The sequence below is a fragment of the Penicillium riverlandense genome, assembly GCF_028828495.1.
Source record: "Penicillium riverlandense strain IBT 135883 chromosome Unknown utg000003l_segment0_segment0, whole genome shotgun sequence".
Taxonomy (NCBI): Eukaryota; Fungi; Ascomycota; class Eurotiomycetes; order Eurotiales; family Aspergillaceae; genus Penicillium; species Penicillium riverlandense.
The window spans coordinates 6,446,368-6,466,311 of NW_026643196.1; the positions used below are offsets into that span (position 1 = coordinate 6,446,368).

Below are 19,944 nucleotides of genomic sequence, written 5' to 3' on the forward strand. Positions count from 1 at the left end.
ACATCGCATCCCCGTCTCCTTCCTGCCGCCCAAGCCATGCCTTCTTCACTGCTTCAACAACTCACAAGTTGTAGTCAAAAGAAATGGGACTATCCCCGTCACGCATCGTGCTTGCAGGGGACTCCTCGGACGCTGCCATCACAGTGGCCCTTTTACGCTCTCTTACTTCTTTCGACGATTATGTCGGCCTTGAGATCGCTGAGCTACCACCTCCAAAAGTGTGTCTTCTGTTTTCGCCCGTGATATCTAAAGGAATGGAGTAGCCCCATTAAGGGCTGGCTGCGGGGTCCGAAAGTGGCTTAGACATAGCCTGGCTCACTATGACTCACTCTTAGTCCAAGACCCACTTGCACGAACTGGAATCATCATGATTTTTAAAGATGATAAATACGACACGAAGCAGAAATTTGGAAAAAAAAAAAAGTTTACAAAAATAAGAAGAAGAACCACAGAGCTGCAATTTCACAATCCCACACGCCACTACGCCATGACTATCGTTACGCGTGCATACACAGAACGAGTCCATCCTCGCAGCCATGGTCAGCTGTCCCAAGACGCCGGAAATACCGAGCTACTATCGCTTCTGGATGCCACGTGTGTTAATTTCTCACCGACAAGCGCTGTGTGGTTTTTGGAGCCGCCTAGAAACGGCAAATCTAATACCGTGGATTTGATCAAGCATCTTCGCGACGCATTACTATCTACTTTGGAAGCGTATCCGCAATTTTGCGGTCATTTGAAAACCGTGCCTTACCGTCCAGATGAGGGCACGTCGCATAGACAACGCTTTGGGAGACTGTGTATAAGCTACGGAAGTTCTCGCGACCCAGGGCTTGAATTGGTCATTGCGGAGAGTACAATGTCTCTCGAAGATCTTGTACCCGACAGCAAACGTGATGTGGCTTTGCGGGACATGCATCAGATCCCATTCGAAAGCTTCGTCCCGCATACGGAGCTAGAATCGCCGTTTACGCCAGATGAAGATGCTGTCAACCCAGCTGTCGCTATTCAATTGACTAAACTTATCTGTGGAGGCACGGTCGCGGCTATTAAGATGGTCCATGCATTCGGCGATGCGCACAGTATGGCGTATTTTGCAAAGGACTGGGCTCTAGTCAGCCAAGCTATGTCCAAGAATTCGCTTCTTCCTTCCCTCTCGCCAGTCTTCCAGCCATCACTCCTCGACAAGCAGGCAGCCGGGAATATTGATAAACCCGACGCAGACGATACGCTTTTGAGAAAAGCAATAGGTCTCCCTTTTCACCGCTACGACTGGTGGACACCTTCGGAATGTTGCCCATGGCCTACTGAGGTACCGGAACCCTTCAAATCCCAGCCGCTCAAACCAGCTGGAAATCCAATGCCCTGGGGGCAATGGGATGTAGATGCCCCTGTCTCCCACTATAAGATTCACCTCAGCGCGGACCAGATCCAGCAAATATGGGAAACTGCATCAGTCAATGGCTTACATCGAATCAGCCACCACGACGCGGTTGTCGCGCATCTCTGGTCTTGTGTTAACCGGGCGCGGAACCTCGAGCTCAACACAGACGATAATCTGGTTTACTGCAATCTGGTGTATGGTGTGCGTGAGCGCATGTCACTTGGGAAAAGCTTCATTGGCTCACCTATCGTCATGATTAATGTGGCTATGAATGTTGCAGAGGCGTGCCAAACCGATCTGACATACTTGGCCACCGCAATCCGTTCGACGGTCACAAAAGTTAGACCTGAAGATCTCCAAAACCACCTTCACGCTGTTGCATATGAAGATGCCCCCCAGCGTCTCTGGCAAGGCTTTCTAGGCGAAAAGCATATCATGGTAACATCCTGGGTCCAAACCCCAGTGTACGCTGTGGATTTCGGACTCGGATTGACACCACGATATGTAGAAGGCGTCGTAGCGGCCATGGATGGAGTAATCCAGTTGAAACAGGCACCTCCATCCATCAAGGAGACCAACCTTGAAATTTCTGAGAAATTGAAGTCTTGGTATCATAGTGGTGTTGACATTTCTGTCAATTTGCGGACTGACGTTATGGAAAAACTGATAAAAGACCCGCTGCTATTTCCCTCAAAGGTCTAAGACCTGACAAGTGTTATTATTAGCGAGAGAAATATAAAGAAATATTCCTATAAATTTGTGACCTGAGTTGATAGATCGGTCTACAATGACGTGTATTCCCGTAAACTTTGAAGGGGGTGATCACGTGGCATTTTGCCGGATAGCAGACCAGTGGCTCATCATTCTTCTTCTCCTGCCATTTTCACAATTGGCGTAAGTCAACATCTAATGGCGCTCACATGGGCCGCTAGTAGTAGTAGTAGTAGTAGTAGTAGTAGTAGTAGTAGTAGGCTGTGTACAAGGGTAGAGGGGATACGAATGAGGCACAAACCTGGGATTGTCAGGCATTGTATTGAATATCAACGCAGTTTGTGGAACGGATAAACCCATCCTTACAAATCCTGAGGCATGGATGCCTTAGGCCAACTCTCATTCCATAGACTTCCACCGGAAGTCATTGTGTTTTTGTCATCATGTCCTGGAATTGCAATTATAATTGCAAGAGTATCTGTAGCACTGTGCACAGAACCTCTGGGGAGAAAGTGAGTGCCACAGGAGATAGCTTCAGTCTGGTGTTCGCTTTCTCCATTGTCATCCACCGAGGAACAAACTCTGGGTCCCATTGCTTTTTCTCTAGTAGTTTATTACGGCGGGGCTAAGACTTGGAGGGCATTATTAACTAGTACAGGGTTCACTGTTTATACGGGACAAGAATTGCAGCCTGATTTCTTCCGTAATAAAGAGGTTCCTTAATACTGTCTGGCACGCAGCAGGATAGGTGGATACCTGGAAAGAAGGATATACGATAGTCCGAAGTCCTCGCACAGACCAGAGGATTAGTCATAAGCTGGAGCCCATACAAATTGTTAGTTAGGGGCACTTTTAGAAATTCAGTCCTCTTATCCATTCCATTGGTTGAATCGTATGATCTGCTTCTCTGCTCCGTCTGTTTTTTTGGTTGGTACAAAGGTGTCCCGGTCCGTACAGGGCGCACAGTGTGGGTTAGCTAGTTACTTCATGACATAATAGACTCAAAACGACCGAGGTCAGGTGATAGCCGCTTGCGTGCGACCGCCTTAATTCCAGTTCCCAGGGGCATCTTTGGCATCTGATTTTGCAGAACGCCCCAGTCTTCCGCTCATTTCAAAGGCCGATTCATCCTGTGCATTATTGACCTGGCCCTGGGCATGATTATACTATGACAGGGACAAAAATCCTCACGACATGTGACGCCTGTCGAGTGCGCAAAGTTCGCTGCCTGAGTAGGCCTTCCAGCCATAAATTGGGTTACTTGCTTCCTGTAGATCTGACAGAACAATAGAGCAACGCGAGGAAGACAAGACTTGTATCAATTGCCACGTACGCTCCACGTCCGGATCTACGCAGGTCCTGCAGTCGCAATGCTCACTAGGTTTAGAGACGCGGCGACACCTGCCAATTCTCGCGCATGAAGAAACGACGAACGCAGGATCAATCGTCTTTCGGACCGTCCATCACCAACGCAGACTATGTCAATGTCGAAAGCACCGCTGTCGTAACACCAAGACACTTTGGGAGTGGTCCAATTCCCAACGTCTCGAGAGCAACGCCTACTCAGCCGCCAGGCTCATTGTCATCGCCTCAAAATACAACTCGCCCAACAGCACCCGGGTCGCCTGGGTTTATACCGCCCCCTTCGCGTCCGAAAGACGCAACACCTGAATTATGTATAGACCGGATTCTGAAAGGCGGCCATGAGCAATCCACCTATATTCAACAATCGATATTCATCGTACGTTTGCACAAGCTTGATTTAGATGATTCGACTGACTTTGCCAGACAAGTAATGACCATGGTGAGCTCTCCTCCATCCCAACAAGCAAGCTTGATTTAGCAAGTTGACGTCGTAAGTACATCAGTCGCGAGTTCAACACAAGCTTTCTTCTCCGAACGCAAGATCAAGGCCTTGTCGGATATCCTCGGTCACAATCTATTAGAAACTCTTATCAAGGGGCTTGATGATGCCATTTCCGCAAAGCTGAAAGGTTTCGCCAGAATGGGCGACGAACCCCTGGCTGCAGGGTCACCTTTAATGAAAGCAAATATCGTCCAAGAAGACACTCTGCATGCAAAAGACTATGTTGAATCATTCTTCCAATATGTGCATCCTATGTATCCCTTCCTCGACCAGGATGAGTTCGAGAAAACCGCATCCAGGACAGATCTCGGAGACTTCCTTTCCAAAAATGTCACTTGGCAGGCTCTTTACTATGCGATATTGGGTCTTGGATCTATGTATCACAATGGTGGATCCTTTCTACCAGGGGAAGGATTATCTTGGAAATTTTTCCAGGCATCGTTGAATCTCATGCCGGAGCTTTTATTAATTCGGAGGACGATAGAGACAGCCCAGGTAGGAAACAGAAGCCCTTCCTTCCTCTGCCATCCCAGAGCTCGGAGCTTATACGTACTAACAGCAAGACAGGCACTCATAGCCATGGTATCATACCCCCTGATTATGAACAGTATCCAAATGCTATTTCTAACATAAACAGGCCATTTTTGCTCAGATGCACGCGTCCCTTCCGGTTGATGATATCCCTGTGAACGAGGCTGCCAGAATCACCATCTCACTAGGTCTCGGGAAGAGACCTAAAGAGCCAAGTAGTTTTCAGAACCGCTCGAAAGTGTTTTGGGTAGTCTATTGTATGGAGAAGGATTTTGCATTCAATGTCGGCAGGTCTTCAGTTAGTATACATTTTTTCCCTCACAAACATACAGCGCAAAGAATTACTAAAACCTGGGTTCTAGCTCATCAACGATTGCGATATAGCTTGCCCTCTTCCATCTCATTTTGGCACCATTCTCGGAGAACTGGATTGGATCCGAGCTTGGGCGTCGTTTTCTCGACTGACGTCTAAAGCGTACGACCTTCTATTTTCTATTAGTGCAGCCCTTTCGGAACAGCATGTTTATTTCAGACATACCGATTCTATTCTGGCTGACCTTGAAGCTTGGAAAGAATCGCTTCCTCGGCAGTTTCGGCCCGGGTTGGCTATCAAACTTCATTCATTCAGCAGTTCGGTGTCCCTGACACTGGCGGTCAGAATCCATCTTTATTATTACAATTTGCAAATTGCCATTGCACGACTGATTCTACATCTGAGTGACGGTGAACATACTATACGACAATCTCAAAGCAAGTTGATGCTCATGCGTGCTGCACGGTCGATTATCAGTCTCACAAACTTCCTGGCAATTGAGCCTTTCACCCCTCTTTGGTATGTAAGGGCTTGGCGCGTCCATAGAACGAACCCAGGGCGTGTTTTAATCTTTGATTAATATTCGTGTAGGATGCTTGCCCACATGCCAATGGTTGCTGTGTTCATATTGTTTGAACTAGTTATCCACAACCCAGTACACCGCGAAACTACGACCAATTTGACCTACCTTGACTTTGCATCTGGATACTTTGCTCGGATGCAGACGACTCAAGGAGCCGATAAGGATATTTCTATCGCGATGACGCAGTTAATTCGATTGGCGAGGGATTTTGTCCCGTTATCTTTTCAAACAGGTACACATGCTGAAGACCCTGAGCAGCAAGTTGAACCCTTGTCCGCCGTATCCATGCGCGATAGCAATCTGCATGGAAGCCATGGTCCAGAAAACCGGCATGCAGTGACGCACGCGCTCCACGAGGTCCAACAAACTGGTCTGAACCACTCAATAAACCCGTTTAACTTTGGGAACTCGACTGATTTTCCGATTGAGGGTGCGGTGAGTACTTTCATGCCCTATGGAAACAAGTAGGAATATTAATCACAAGATAGACCCCAAGTATCTATGCCGAGTCGGTGGAATCTCTTGTCTTCCCTGTCGATAGCGGGTTATTTTACAACACCGGGGTCTACAATTCGTTCGCTTGCAATGGGGATGACCTGAGATTCCTAGATCTTCTCGAGCTAAGGCGGTAGCGTACCTGAAAGTGAAAGCCAAAAACTATGAAGTCTGTCAAATCGTGCACCACAAGTGGACCTGGAGTCCATTGTGATAGATATTCGAATCTCGTTCAAAAGACCACCGGTTGTCTGGAAGTCAACCTGGCTAAATCGTACTGTGAGAGACTTCCTGTTGCGGAAATTGTCCACAGTGGACCGTTCCATGTAGAGACTCCCAGGTGTCCCGGTCGTCGTCGTGAAGGCCGTCAAAGCATCATGGTAATACCTATCAATCCTTCTACTTAACGTTTGCTGATATCTAATTATCACCTCCTTTATAGTAAGAAGCCATCCAATCTGAATTCATTCAACTCAAAGAGTAGCTTTCCTCGCCGGGCCGTCGTGTCTCGGCCAAAATTTCGGCCGCGCACTGTACGGTCCGCACCGGTGGAGGTGTAGTATATCCTGGCTTTGAATGTCACCAGTCTCGAATTCCACGAAACGAAGACTCCTTTCCGCATAGCCTTCGTTGGTCGTATTTGGCCTAGCTATGTTCTCGTGCGACGCACCAATACAAGAACAGCGTGGTTAGACTGGAGGTCGGCGCTAAGTTTCCAAGCACAGCACGCTTGAACTTCGCGGTGGGCAAACATATGTCGGTGATCGCGGACGTGTGGTTGGCCCTGGTAGTTGACATGACGGCTGCCAGAACTCAATTCTACATGAAACAGGTTATGTAATCCAGCCCTTTTTTAATCTTCATTTTGCAAATTGTATTAATTGAGAATTTCTTTTTCAGGAGGACAGGAGGCGCCTGTATAAATCAGCAAGACCGCGCCCATAACCCTGCATTTGTAAGCTGCGATAGCCAGTGAACGGAACACTTATCAAATGACAACTAGCAAATCAACGGTAGCACATCGTGTACCGTTATGGTTCTGTATACCGAAGTAAAGCTCTGGTTTAGTTAACGTAATTCACAAACGAGGCGCCGCACCCAAAACACCATAGTACAGTAAATGTATTAGTTTTACATCTCGATATCTCAATAACAAAAAATTAATTTTATTTGATTCTTAGTATGGTACTATTAATATGCGCAATAATAGTATAGAGAGACTTCAATCTGAACTAAAGATTCATATTTGATTTTCTTGTCTTGTCAGTACTATTACCTTCATCCTGTAGGTGATCTGCATCATGGAGAGCCGCTGGGATCTCCGTGCGCAGAGACACCTGGCTGCTGCGCACCATTCCCGCTGTCGGGCAGGCCTAATGCACTCCCGCATAGCGGCTGTACATAAAAGCAAGATACAAAAGCAAGATACATCGGCCAAATGAATACTACTACTACTAAAAATTTATTTTATTGTACACTATTATCAAAATATACAGTGAAAGAGATGAGAAATATAGACATCTGGATAAGAAAATATCCTAGATATCCTGAACCTCAAAAATTGGCTAGATATGATTTAAATAGTACTATGACATGATAAAATCTTATATCAAGCGATCATTGTTGAGAAATCGAGCGCTAAGATATCCAATTTATTATGATGTTCTTGGGTACGGCGCTCGCTTGTGAATTACGTTAGGCGCTACTGCACTTACCCCAAGGACGAAAACTCCGAAAGTCCGAAGCTCGGACAATAATTTTAGTTAACGCTAGGCCGAGGTCTCGATCTCGTATTTTCTCGAGCACACTGGCTAGTAACACTAGCAACCTTCCAGCCAACGTATTATTCTTATTTGCGGGTTTATTGTAATTTTCCTCCTGCTGTGCTCGTCGTGAGATGCCTTTCCCGGCTCCAATATAGATCAAATGCCACATTTCATTGCGCGCTCGTCCCCCAGATCCACCTGTCAACCGTGTTACTCCGCTTCTCGATGCAGTTTTATCGTCCTTCGTTACAGTATGTATCTGGATATAAAGCCCAGCACATCACGTTCTCTTCTCTTGGTGTGCTCCATCATTCGGCCCATTGAGTAAACCCAGTCATTCGGGAACACTGACTTTACCTGTGCCTACGTTGATTCTAGATTGCGGAGTGGGTTGTTTAGTTAACAGTAGCATATAAAGGTACCCCGTCCTACCCGTCCTACCCCAAAACGTTATTTTACAACATCTATATCCATTACCGCGTTGACCTCGACTGTTAATTTTGGTAGACCTTTCCCCCTACGTCAGGCAAAGGAGACTCATTCGATCATGAACTCAAAATTCAATAATGTGCACCTGAAGCACCCGATGCCAGATCTGAAAGGCACTTTCGATATTACTTGCTCAGCTACTACGGATGTCTAGGATAAGGCTCCTTCAACTCACACCATCAATGTGCCTATTATCTATCAGATCACAACCAAAAAGCCTTTCATGTTAACCCGGCTGACAGTCTCTGCCGACTTCAAGGACCGGTTTGACCAAGGTGGTCTCTATTTCGTCGTAAAATCGGCCGATAGAACTCGCTGGGTGAAGTCAGGCATCGAAGTGGAGTTTGGAGTGTCTTGGGTGTGCATAGTTGTGAAGGACGACTAGGCTGATTGGAGCCTACGAGGACAGTTGAACGGTTTAAAAGGCTGCGTCACTATTGAGATCAGAAGTTAAGACGACGGTGATCTCTGGGTATACGCCCTTGGCCCGACTGGTCAGCATACGGCACTGCGCGACCCCCGATATCACTGAAATTTGGGTGGGCCCTTACGCGGTCAAACCTGCTCCTAATGGGGAAACAGAAGATTTTACTACGCATTTTGAGGGATGGACTGTTAAAACTCACTGTGTATTTCACGGGGTCGAGTGTGTACCTAGTCGCGCGCCACTGTCAGCGTTTAGCTTCTCTATTCGACTCGCCTGGCTATCGAGCTGTACATCGTAGACTTTTATTGAATATAGGTCAATATTACCCTTAGAAGTTGCGCAGCTTGGCACCCTTTGGGCGTTTCGCGTAAGTTCGGAATTCACGAGTTCTAGTTATGTCACACGTCAGGATCATCTTTTCCCTGCGAGAGATTCATCGTCTGCATATAGACCGTTACGACCTTGGTAAGACGTCGAACGCAACTGAGTACCAGCCCAAAATTGGTCAAGAGGTCCAGATGGTATGCCGGACTGTATGTTGCACCCATACTGTATGCGCTGCAAGTGATGCTCCTCACTTAGGTCATTGAAATCCTGAATCCTGATGCTACCTGGCAGCAATACTGTGGAATACATTCTTATCATCCACATTCGTCAAATTACCTGTCGGTGCAACAGGTGCTGCAAAAAATTGTTATCTGGGATATCCCCGGATCATTTACATAGGTTTCCACTGGGACTCTCGGGAAGAAATGACCGGGTGGTAAGAAATAAGGCTTACGCTGCGCGTAATGAATTTTCGATGACGTATAGTACCTGGCCGTAAGTATCTGTATTCGCCACACAAAAAGTCATTTTCAAATCTTATTAGTAGCAGCGTCGGAGAGGGTACTGTCGAAAGGCAACTTACCGGGTACAAACCGGTCGGTATTAAACGAGCTCAACCACGCTTATCTGGGGTCATGAACCCCGCACTCTCTCAACCCTCGTCCTAAGTTTCCTTTCATTAATCCTTCGTGAAAGATAACAGGCTACCTCCACGACGAGAGCGAAATGATTGGTTCACCTAGGAAACTCAATTAGACAGGGTCTTATCGACGGCATCCTAGTGCCACGCCAAGAGCCAGATTCCGGAATAGCCTTTTTCTCGGATCATTCTCTTGCTTCGGAATATCCGTATATCTCATTTAAACCAGCTGGCTTCACGTTCGCAGAAAACGTTGCAGACAATCTTGTACGAAATGCAATCGAAAACAAATTCCCATAATATGAAGTCGGACACTAGTACCAACATCAAATTGAAGGGAAGCAACTCTCAAGCCTTGGACGAATCTACGCAGGCTTTCAGTGAAATGGGTCCCGTGGAAAGCGTCGGGCTAGGATACTTGTCGAGCGATGCTAATGACATTGACGATGCTATCCTACGTGCCCAGGGCCATAAGGCTGCCATGCCTCGTCTTTTCTCAGCTATGTCCTCACTGGGATTGATGTTCTGGTAGTTCCTCTAGGTTCCCGTGGTTCACCGCACGATCAGCTAACGCGATCCATTAGCGTGATGAATTCATGGGTGGGAGCAATGAGTACGTTTGGACAAAATCTGCGATACGGAGGGCCACAATGTGCCATCTTTGCGCTTGTGACAGCCACGTTTGTCCAATGGATAGTTACACTGGGTTTAGCAGAGCTCGCCTCTGCATTCCCTAGTTCTGGAGTACGTGCTAGGTCTACTTTAGCTCTATACTGTTCGAAGACTAACCTCGGTATAGGGCCAGTATCATTTTACGTATATCCTTGCGCCTGAGAAGTTCAAGCGGCTTAGCGCCTTCGTTGTGGGATGGATGTCCGTTCTTGCCTGGTGGATCGCGACGACCTCTGGGCTTTCCCTGGTGGCAATCTCGGCCACTGGACTGGCGGCCTTTGTGAACCCAAGCTACACACCTAAAGACTGGCACGTCTACCTGTGCTATCTTGCGATGGCTATGATCTCTGGTGCGTCGATAAATGTGGTTCGGTGGCCTTAAACTGACCATCAATAGTCCTCCCCCTTTTCCTGTTTCCGAAGTCGGTCCCGAAAATCGCATCTGGCTCTATGTATCTGAGTCTGAGTGGTTTCCTGGCCTGGTTTATCATCATTCTAGCCATGAGACAGCACACAAACGATGGTTCATATGTTGTGAAATCAGACATGGGTACTAGCGGCTGGGGTCAAGGAACAGCATGGGCTCTAGGGATCACAAATGCGATGTATTGCTTTGGAGGATCAGATTCGGCTATCCATATCGCGGAAGAGATGCAGGCTCCAGGACGTAGGTTGCCTGTGGTCATGTGAGTATTAGATACACCTACGTTCTAGTCACTCGCTAACTTTCGTGACCCAGGAACCTTACTATGCTCATTGGCTTCTTGACTAGCGTGCCTATCGTGGTCGCTAGCATGTTCACGATGACTAACATGACGGAAGTTATGAATTCTGGCTTCCCTGCTGTTGAGCTTATGTACCAGGTGACTGGGAATCGTCCCTTGACGATATTCTTAGCCGCCTGGCTGATTGTTGTATATGCCAGTGAGTCCTGTCAATCCCCAAATAAACGTTTCCCCACTTTCGATCCTTGGCTGACCTGTATATGCTAGCTGGCATGCCCCCCCAGTTTGTTGCCTGTGGCCGTATTGCCTGGGCTTTCGCACGAGACCGAGGAACCCCGTTCCCAGACTACTTTGCACATATTGACTCGAGGTTGCAATTCCCAGCACGAGCTACCTTAGCAGCACTAGGGTTTAACGCCTTATATGGACTGCTATATCTTGCTAGTACAACTGCATTCAATTCTATCATCACGTCTGCAGTTCTTTTTCTCAACATCACGCTTGCAGCCCCACAGGCCATCCTCGTCCTACGTGGTCGTAACAAGTTCCTTCCAGAGCGGCCATTCAAACTCGGGTACCTTGGTTATTTCTGCAATATATTCTCAGCCCTTTGGATTCCGGTTCTGATAGTTCTGGTGTGTATGCCTCCAGCTCTACCAGTCACAGTTGGTTCTATGAACTACACGGCGCCAGTCTTGGTTGGCATTCTCCTCTTGATACTTGGGGGTTGGTTTGTCTTTGGGCACCAATTTGAAGGACCAAAGATTGATTGGGAGATGCTGAATATGCGAAATACAACGGAGTCTAGCATCAAAAGCTCTGAAGATATTCAGTTCTAAAGCCCTCAGCAATCAGGATGACAAAGCAGTGAAACCAAGTATGGGGTTTGGACAATGGACACTGGATGATTTCCGGATGTGAGTGAGGCAACATCAGATGAGTTTGAGTTCGAGTGTATTGTCATGAAGGTGATTGTGTTTATCTGTTCTAATAAATCACTCTATATTACACAAATATGGCAATTTGAGTTGATTCGTTCGGCATTAACCGGACTCGCGTGGGCGACTCTAGACACTAGCCTAGAGTTGGGGCTTGTTTTTCTTCGTAGTGGTCAAGGGTAATACGGTTGTTTTGATGTGTAATGATAATCGCTTGAGTCATTGTTGAACCTCTAAATGTTACATTAGAAGACTTTCCAATGACATAATTTTGTCCCTTGTTGAAAGTTCCGGTGAAGAACTGGATTTAAAGCTATTCGGCGCTCTGCGTAGAGAATTGTCGTCGTCAGCCATAAAGAGAATAAGACCCCGAACACTGGTCTTTGGGTCTATTCCTTGTTTATAATGGATTACCCAATGATCACCCATTATTCCAAGGGACAACAGCAGCCTGTGCAATCATATGCCTGTCTTGAGAAGTAGTTTCGAAGGAACGACGATAGTCTTGAGTGATATTGTACTAAGACTGGTACTGGCTTTTCAACTTCCGATTCTTTCTAGCACCATAATCTCCGAGGCTCCATAGTTATGGGAATTTTGGTTCCCTATTTTCAGGGCCGCTCGGAAGCCCAAGAATAGGCTATCAGCTAATACCCGCCCACTGTAGCTAGGCCCTCACCAGCGAGAGCCGTGAGGACCCAGCTACAGTGGGCGGGTACCTCCACAAATATCATCGTACAAAATGGGTAGGTTCGCTCAGGTAGATTAGTCTTGTAGGCTAGATCAGTGCGAAGCTTGTTAGTAGTATTCCTAGTATTTCCAAGCAACAACACACTCGCGGGTAGCATTTTTATAACATCTTCTCTTTTTAGCGTCAAATCGCGATTCTAGTCATGAATATGGCGGAATGGTTACATGGAATAGCGAACTTGCAGGTTTTGTCTTCCGTATGATCATCGGGAAGTCGACCTTGTGGAAGGCCAGGGAATTGACATCACTATAAGACTTTCATACTTGAAGACGACGAGGTAGAATGGTCTCATCATTACTATATAATTGAAAAGTTTGGCTACAACTAAGTTGCAAAAAGTAGGGTCACCCATCAATCTGGGTCACGCCATCCAAGTCCTCGATCTGAAAGTCGTGGAAGTGCACGACAAGAGGCTCAGTTGTGGTCCTTGCAGCGTCCGGCCTTGAAACATAGACTGCTACCCAGATATCTGGATCATCCTTGGTCTCGTTCACGAAACACCACGGAACAACACGGATCATTCTCTTCACAGATTGAGGTCCTTGTCCGTAGATGGCGTGAATGGCAAGACGGTCACCAAATCTCGAGATTTCCATTGTAATATCCCTTTCTTGTTCATAGGCTTCAGGAATTGCATGTAAGCTCCAGTCAGTTAGACCTTCGTGACTAGAGCAGATCATATGATAAATTTTGCCCTCCCAAAGCTCAATTCCAATCTTGATAAATGAAGGTGCAGTGCTTGAAGTACCCGGTTGCTCTGCCGAAGGTTCAGGAAGGTCTGGCTTTGGGCGCACAAAAAGAAATCCAGCTTGATCCCAGTTACAGGTATAGCCTTGGGTCGGTCGAAAACTAACAGTTGCACGTTTTAAGTGGGTGGATGGGAGTGCAACACGTGACATAGCGGACTTGAAGGAATAAGGCGATAAAGAAGGTTCAGAGGAGAGCGGTACGCCAAGGACATCGACATTATTGATCGAGGTGAGAGTAAGCGGGTTTGACCACTCCTGGTGGTTGACGGGCACAATGTTGTATTTTGCCATTATGCGTGTTTCGAATTTGTTGGCTTGGAAGTTCCTCTCTGTTGTGAAAAGTAGAAGTTTCCGATTGCGAGTGCTTCTTTATATCTCCTTGACGACACAACGGCAATGTGCCCGGGTCGGATTTTCCAAACAAAATCCGTTCTAAAGTCCGTCCTCATTGTGGACCAGACACAAGGGTCGAAACTACTATATTTCTTTTCAGATGGCTCTCGGAGCAAATCAATCGTAAGTCCGATATCTACCCAATCCGCCCGTGGACAACTTGTCAGCGCGTTGACGAAATAGAACTAGTCGCTCCGAATCTGAACAGTTTGCATCCGCATATCCTCGGCAGTTTTCGCTCGTCCGGAAACTCCGGCGAGGTGACTTCGGTTGGCCTTAAGTGCCTCGGCTACCACACCAAACAACATTAGGTGGATGTCTCGTTGAGCCTGTCAACTTATAAGCGGTGAGGCACGTTTGAACTGACCGAGGAAGGCAGAGCATTGTAAGTCCGGAGTAAGGATAAAGTGCCTCGGTGATATCAGCGAAATGGAGCATGGACCGAAGTCCGAGGTCTTGCTCCGCACTACCGCAGTGTAAAGTATGTTTAGATTCTCTAATTTCTTCCTTTCGGAGTAAGCCGCCATTCTAGACTTTTGTGCGATGCACATATATAAAGAGGGTGCTGATATGGTTCTCTCAGCTGGAAAAGACCTGCCACCCAAGTCGTACCTTTATAATTCTCCAACGTGCCATCTAGGTGCTCTTTAGTGTAACCAAGTGCCTTTCAATAAACCCAACCTCGGTCAGAATGGCAACTTCAACAATCACCACAGACGATGTAGTAGGCATTCCCTTGACTACTCCAGTCTATGTGCTGCATTTTATTAACAATATTATAGATTTCTGAGCTCCGACGACAATTTCCCCGACAAGTCTTCGAAGAGAAGGATTCCGCGTACAAATTTCTTCAGGATAGTTACTGGTCTGGAAATCAAAAGGCCTTAAAGCCTCGATGTTTCTTCCAACCACATAGCGCAGAAGACCTCGCTCGAGCTGTCACTTTGTGTGCAACAACACGATCTCCCTTTGGGGTGAAGAGCGGTGGTCATGGGCATTTCGCAGGGCAGTCCTGCCTTGATGGCGGTGTCCAACTGGATCTGGTCAAGCTTAATACCATTTCCATTGATAAAAGTAAGGGAACTGTTCTCGTTGGTACAGGCAGTACTTGGGGATCCGTCTACATAAAACTGCAGAATGAAGGATTGATCGCGGTTGGTGGGAGAGCCTTTGATGTTGGGGTTGGCGGCTTTTTAGTTGGAGGTATGTGAATACTGAGTTTCAGGCTTAAGTGTTAGTACTCACTTCTGGACGACGCAGGAGGCCTGTCATTCTATGCTGCTCGGCGTGGCTGGGCCATCAACCACGTCCGTTCTTTCGAGGTCGTTCTTAGTAACGGCAGTGTGGTTACGGCCAGCCGAGACAGCGAGCCCAGCCTCTTTCGTGCCCTACGAGGTGGAGGCTCCAATTTCGGCATTATCACGGCGTTCGAGCTGGAGACTTATCCGTACAGTGGGATGTGGGGTGGTCGCCGATTGATCGAGAGTGTACATGCCAAGCAGGCCATCGACGCTTACGCTGGCTTCGTACAAGCGCTGGAGGCCAACCCTAAAGGCCATACTATCATTATTTTCACCTACGACGGCGGGCCTTTACAGTTACTTCAGTACCTTGTCCATACAGAGCCAGTTGAAGATTTGCCTGTGTTTGATGACCTTCGCAAAGTACCTGCAGTGGAGTCTTCACTCGGACTGACCGACTACTCTACCCTGGCGTCGAACATAGCCAATCTCCAACATTTCAATAAGGATCGTGCAGCTACTGCCACACTCACATTCAGACTAGACAAGGAGCTACTCGACTTTGCCTTCAATGTTTTCGTCCAAGAGGCTGCGCCGATTTCACCACACATCAGAGGAACGATGGAATTTCATGCAATTCCTCGTACCTTAAGTCCCGCAGGCAATGTTTTCGGGCTGGATGATATTGATGGACCTCTCGTATCATTTTTGCTGATATTTAGCACCAAGCTAGAGCGATATGACGCTGAGGTTATCGCCATCCAGCAACGTATTATTGGAAGGGTTAAGGAAGAAGCGGTGAAGCGGAACCTCTACCACCCTTTTCTTTTCGCAAATTATGCTGGCGAATGGCAGGATGTGATTGGCAGCTACGGCGACGCCAACGTGAAGTTTTTGTCAGAGGTGGGCAAGGTCTACGATCCCAATAAAGTTTTCCAGTGCTTGCAATCGGGCTCATTCAAAGTGAGCGCTGCTAGTCAAAACACAAAGCTTTAGGAAGCTAGACCATTAATGTAATTATCTTGCTACATTGCCCAAACCATTGTTGGGCCCAATTCTAACCGTCGAATCACTATCTCATAATTGACCACAACGCCTCTTTCTGATATTAGTTTCGTGGATTTCGATAATTATACTCACACAGACCGATCATACTCGTGTTACACTCGCACCCCCTTAGTTCCCCTCGCACGACTAATTGTATTTGCACCCTACCGCATGGGGGATACCCGAGGGCAGCAGACCTGCTTGTTGTTTTGTTGTTTGCCCCCTTTAGCGTCTCGTCCGCCCCGACCCGCCCTGCGGCCTTCCATAACTTCGCGACCCCCACCGGGCGTGTCCCGAACGGGAGGGGGGTACGATCCTCACCGAGGGGGCTCCTGACCCACCACGGAGGGGGTCTCGCGCGCTAGACGAGGGAGGTCCTCCCCTCGGATTCCGACAGAGGGGTTCGTGAGATCGATGAATCGCTTTGTGGTTGATCAGATACATAGCAGACAACGCGACGCGACGCGTCTTATTGATCTGGTAGTGAGAGACTGTATATCCGCGAGCGAGAGCTAGTAGTAGTAGTTGGTTGTTGTCATCGCGCCTCTTTTCTCTCACACATAAGGACAAGGCTAAAAGGCCACAATCTAAATCCCTTCCCCTTCGCGAGGTACGAAATGAATGATCGAATATGATAACTATAATATGTATGAACGAATGAAACCAACGAAGATGAATCCCTTCCACGCGAGTATAGATCGGACGATCGCGCGTCAACATTCTTTAAGATGGACCTCTTTACCTTCTATGAACCCCTCCGCGTGAGGATCTGCCAGGCCTGCGAGATGGGCGAAAGCCCCCACTGGATCTAGGGACACGGGCGCGACCATCACAAGGCCCACCCGGCTGCGAGACCAACGCCCTTACGATAGTAGCATGATCTAAGATAATTTTATACTGTAATAGAGTCCGTACAGAGCTGGGATTATGATAAGCGGTCGTAGGCTAGCAGCACAAGCGATACCTGGTTAACTTAACTTACTGATGGTAGGCTTAGTAATCGCCATCAGAAGATTTGCACTGAAAGAAGAGCCACACTAATGATGGACGTGCTTTGCGCGTCCCCATGGACGACGGATCGTGGGCCGAAAAAATGTTCCATGGCCGGATCATGGTTCTGCACTTGACGTTTCCCAGACCCTGACACTTGCGATAACCAAGAAATAGCTCGGTATTTTGTGTTGACATACAACAATTGGCCACCCGGTACGGCCCAGGGTGATTACTCGTCCTGACTTGCCAAAGATGATCGCTCGGATGGAGTTGCATTCCTATTTTCGTTCAACTGGCCTTGACTCGGAGTTTTGGGGCGAATTCCGCCAAAGACGTGGCTAGGTCCACACCGAGCTCGGTCCGAGAACGCAACAAGCAGACGAGGAGTTTCCCATTAAAGATATAAATCATTCACATAACTTCCATATTTCGGCGAGAAATTTAATAAAAGAAAGACGTCCAGTCCTGTTTCTACCCTGCCTAGTGAAGAAGACTGCTCAACGATGGGTTCCCTCGATAATATGCCACCGACACAAGATGAATTTGCGTCTTATCAGGATTATTCAATCCCTGATACCCCCATGGGCACCGCCCGACACCTGAAGATAATTTGCATCGGAGCTGGTGCGTCTGGTCTCAATTTAGCCTTCCAGATCCGTAAGAACATGCGCAATGTCGACTTTGTTATCTATGAAAAGAACAAAGACGTTGGTGGGACGTGGTATGAGAATCGGTGTGTTGCTTTCCGGTAATTACTACGTCACAAAGATACCTTATCTGATACGTTGACAGATATCCTGGGTGCGCCTGCGATATTCCAGCACACAACTACCAGTTCTCGTGGGCTGCAAATCCCACCTGGAATGAATTGTCTGTCACCTACCCTACTCCCTACTCATATATGGCCTCGTTTTAACAAACGTCGACTTACGGTACTCTAGCTACGCTAAGTCGTCAGAAATTCTTGAATACTTGAAAGCCACGTCGTACAAATACGACCTTCGACGGTGCATCCGGTTTCAAAACCGAGTTTTGGATTGTACTTGGGATGAGGAAAGTGGCACGTGGAATCTCCATATCCAGAATGAAATTTCTGGGAAAGTTATCTCAGAATCATGCCACTTTCTGTTCAACGGCGGAGGATATCTAAAGTAAGTACCTCATCATGAGTTGTATTTAATATAGCTTAACCTGTGATTTAGCCACTGGAAATGGCCCAGTATCGCAGGTCTTGATACCTTTCAAGGTGATCTTGTGCACACAGCGAACTGGACAGAAGGTATTGATCTTCGAGGCAAAAAAGTCGGTGTCATTGGCAATGGCTCTTCTGGAATGCAGGTTCTTCCTGCTATTCACCCAGGTCGCTCCCCATAATGTTCATGGTTCTCTCTAGGGAGCTAAAGCTAACTTATAATATAGATGTTGAATGTCTTGTTTCGTTCTCAAGAAGCCCAACCTGGGTGACACCGACATTTGCGAGCGAATTTGCTGGCCCTAACGGAGCGAATTTCGAGTGTAAGCTATTTAATTAGCGCTTTGCGTCCGATAAAACTAATTTTCCCAAGACAGCGAAGAACAGAAACGGGAATTCTCAGAGGATCCAAAGAGGTTTCTGGAGTATCGAAAAGCGCTCGAAAGGACGATGACCGGAAATTTCAGACTCGTAAGTATCTGCTAAGTCAACATAGGCGTGAATCCGAGTCTTACTAGAAGAACAGAATCTTAAAGAGTCGGAAATGCAGAAGGAAGCGCAACAAAATCTTAAAGATTACATGAGAGGGGTGTTGAAGGAAGATAGGCTGATCAAATCTTTAATTCCAGAATTTGGTGTCGGCTGCAGGTGGGAATTCGAGAGCAAATTCTGTAACCTCCACTGATACTAATTATATTAGGCGACCTACACCAGGGCTGGGATATCTTGAGACATTGACGAAGCCTAATGTTCGATTGGTCACAGATGGGATTTCGAAGATAGTCCCCCAGGGAATCAGGCTTGAGACAGGAGAAATCATCGAGCTAGATATTATAGTCTGTGCGACTGGTTTTGATTATTCCTGGATCCCACGGTTTTCCGTGACAGGACGCAATAACGTGACCCTGCGTTCGCTGTGGAAGGACCGTCCTACAGCTTACTTTGGACTTGCCGTCCCTGAAATCCCTAATTACTTTGGTAAGAATTGTTCACTCGTTAATGTCTTGTATCGCATATTAACAAATTTCATAGTTTTTCTTGGACCTAGTTCGGCGCTTTCGCACGGCTCCGCCCTACCCACAATAGAGGCGGTCACAAAGTACATGCTCCGTATCGTCTGGAAGGCACAGACCGAGAGCTACAAAGCTGTTGTGCCTTCAACGGAGGCAGTAAATGATTTCATTTATCATAATGACACATTCCACCAGAGAACTATCTGGGGAACAAAGTGTCGATCGTGGCTGAAGGGTGGCAAAGAAGATGGCAAGGTCTTGACTCACCCAGGGAGCCGTATTCAGAATATCCACTGTCTTCTCAATCCACGCTACGAAGATTGGACCTGGACTCCACTTGCTAAGAATCGCTTTGCCTTTATGGGAAATGGCATGACAATCCTTGAAGAGGATGGAAGAGATATGACGTGGTATATGAATGATTCAACTAACGGTTATGAAGGGATTTTCTATTAGGTTTTGGGGGTTTGGGAGGAAATTGGACTCGTTGTATTGTATCTTCGTTTTGAAATGTTGTTTCTGAAAATAATGACAGTATAATAGCCCGTCGTACATGGTTAGCAGCTATATATCCTAGGATGTCTAAACAGAAAGCAAAGATAAAACGAAGGCAATATCCTAGATACACTTTCCACCCTCTATGGAATATCTATCGATGAAGGAATACGATAATAGAATTGAAAATTTCTTCAGACTG

General features: G+C 47.1%; 6 protein-coding genes across 6 annotated transcripts; 5 read left to right on the forward strand and 1 right to left on the reverse strand.

Moving 5' to 3' along the window:
* Positions 1-487: 487 nt before the first annotated feature.
* N7474_006228 (transferase family protein) lies at positions 488-2,086 on the forward strand (the record flags this gene model as incomplete). Its single annotated transcript, XM_057197643.1, has 1 exon — positions 488-2,086. The coding sequence occupies one exon, from the start codon at positions 488-490 to the stop codon at positions 2,084-2,086; it is 1,599 nt and encodes a 532-aa protein (XP_057055039.1).
* A 1,426-nt stretch (positions 2,087-3,512) lies between these two features.
* N7474_006229 (fungal specific transcription factor domain-containing protein) lies at positions 3,513-6,021 on the forward strand (the record flags this gene model as incomplete). Its single annotated transcript, XM_057197644.1, has 8 exons — positions 3,513-3,836; positions 3,884-3,899; positions 3,964-4,457; positions 4,530-4,544; positions 4,600-4,791; positions 4,856-5,325; positions 5,398-5,824; positions 5,878-6,021. 8 exons carry the CDS (start codon positions 3,513-3,515, stop codon positions 6,019-6,021), a joined length of 2,082 nt encoding a protein of 693 aa, XP_057055040.1.
* A 3,813-nt stretch (positions 6,022-9,834) lies between these two features.
* On the forward strand, positions 9,835-11,769 carry N7474_006230 (uncharacterized protein; the record flags this gene model as incomplete). Its single annotated transcript, XM_057197645.1, has 6 exons — positions 9,835-10,061; positions 10,118-10,277; positions 10,333-10,555; positions 10,603-10,891; positions 10,945-11,129; positions 11,198-11,769. 6 exons carry the CDS (start codon positions 9,835-9,837, stop codon positions 11,767-11,769), a joined length of 1,656 nt encoding a protein of 551 aa, XP_057055041.1.
* A 1,194-nt stretch (positions 11,770-12,963) lies between these two features.
* Positions 12,964-13,659, reverse strand: N7474_006231 (uncharacterized protein; the record flags this gene model as incomplete). The annotated part of the gene is made up of 1 exon (XM_057197646.1): positions 12,964-13,659. The coding sequence occupies one exon, from the start codon at positions 13,657-13,659 to the stop codon at positions 12,964-12,966; it is 696 nt and encodes a 231-aa protein (XP_057055042.1).
* Positions 13,660-14,452: 793 nt separating this feature from the next.
* On the forward strand, positions 14,453-15,998 carry N7474_006232 (FAD-binding oxidoreductase; the record flags this gene model as incomplete). Its single annotated transcript, XM_057197647.1, has 3 exons — positions 14,453-14,485; positions 14,544-14,964; positions 15,022-15,998. 3 exons carry the CDS (start codon positions 14,453-14,455, stop codon positions 15,996-15,998), a joined length of 1,431 nt encoding a protein of 476 aa, XP_057055043.1.
* A 1,547-nt stretch (positions 15,999-17,545) lies between these two features.
* Positions 17,546-19,703, forward strand: N7474_006233 (flavin-containing monooxygenase; the record flags this gene model as incomplete). Its single annotated transcript, XM_057197648.1, has 9 exons — positions 17,546-17,775; positions 17,835-17,912; positions 17,984-18,193; positions 18,245-18,402; positions 18,462-18,557; positions 18,608-18,705; positions 18,761-18,882; positions 18,935-19,212; positions 19,267-19,703. 9 exons carry the CDS (start codon positions 17,546-17,548, stop codon positions 19,701-19,703), a joined length of 1,707 nt encoding a protein of 568 aa, XP_057055044.1.
* Positions 19,704-19,944: the final 241 nt, after the last annotated feature.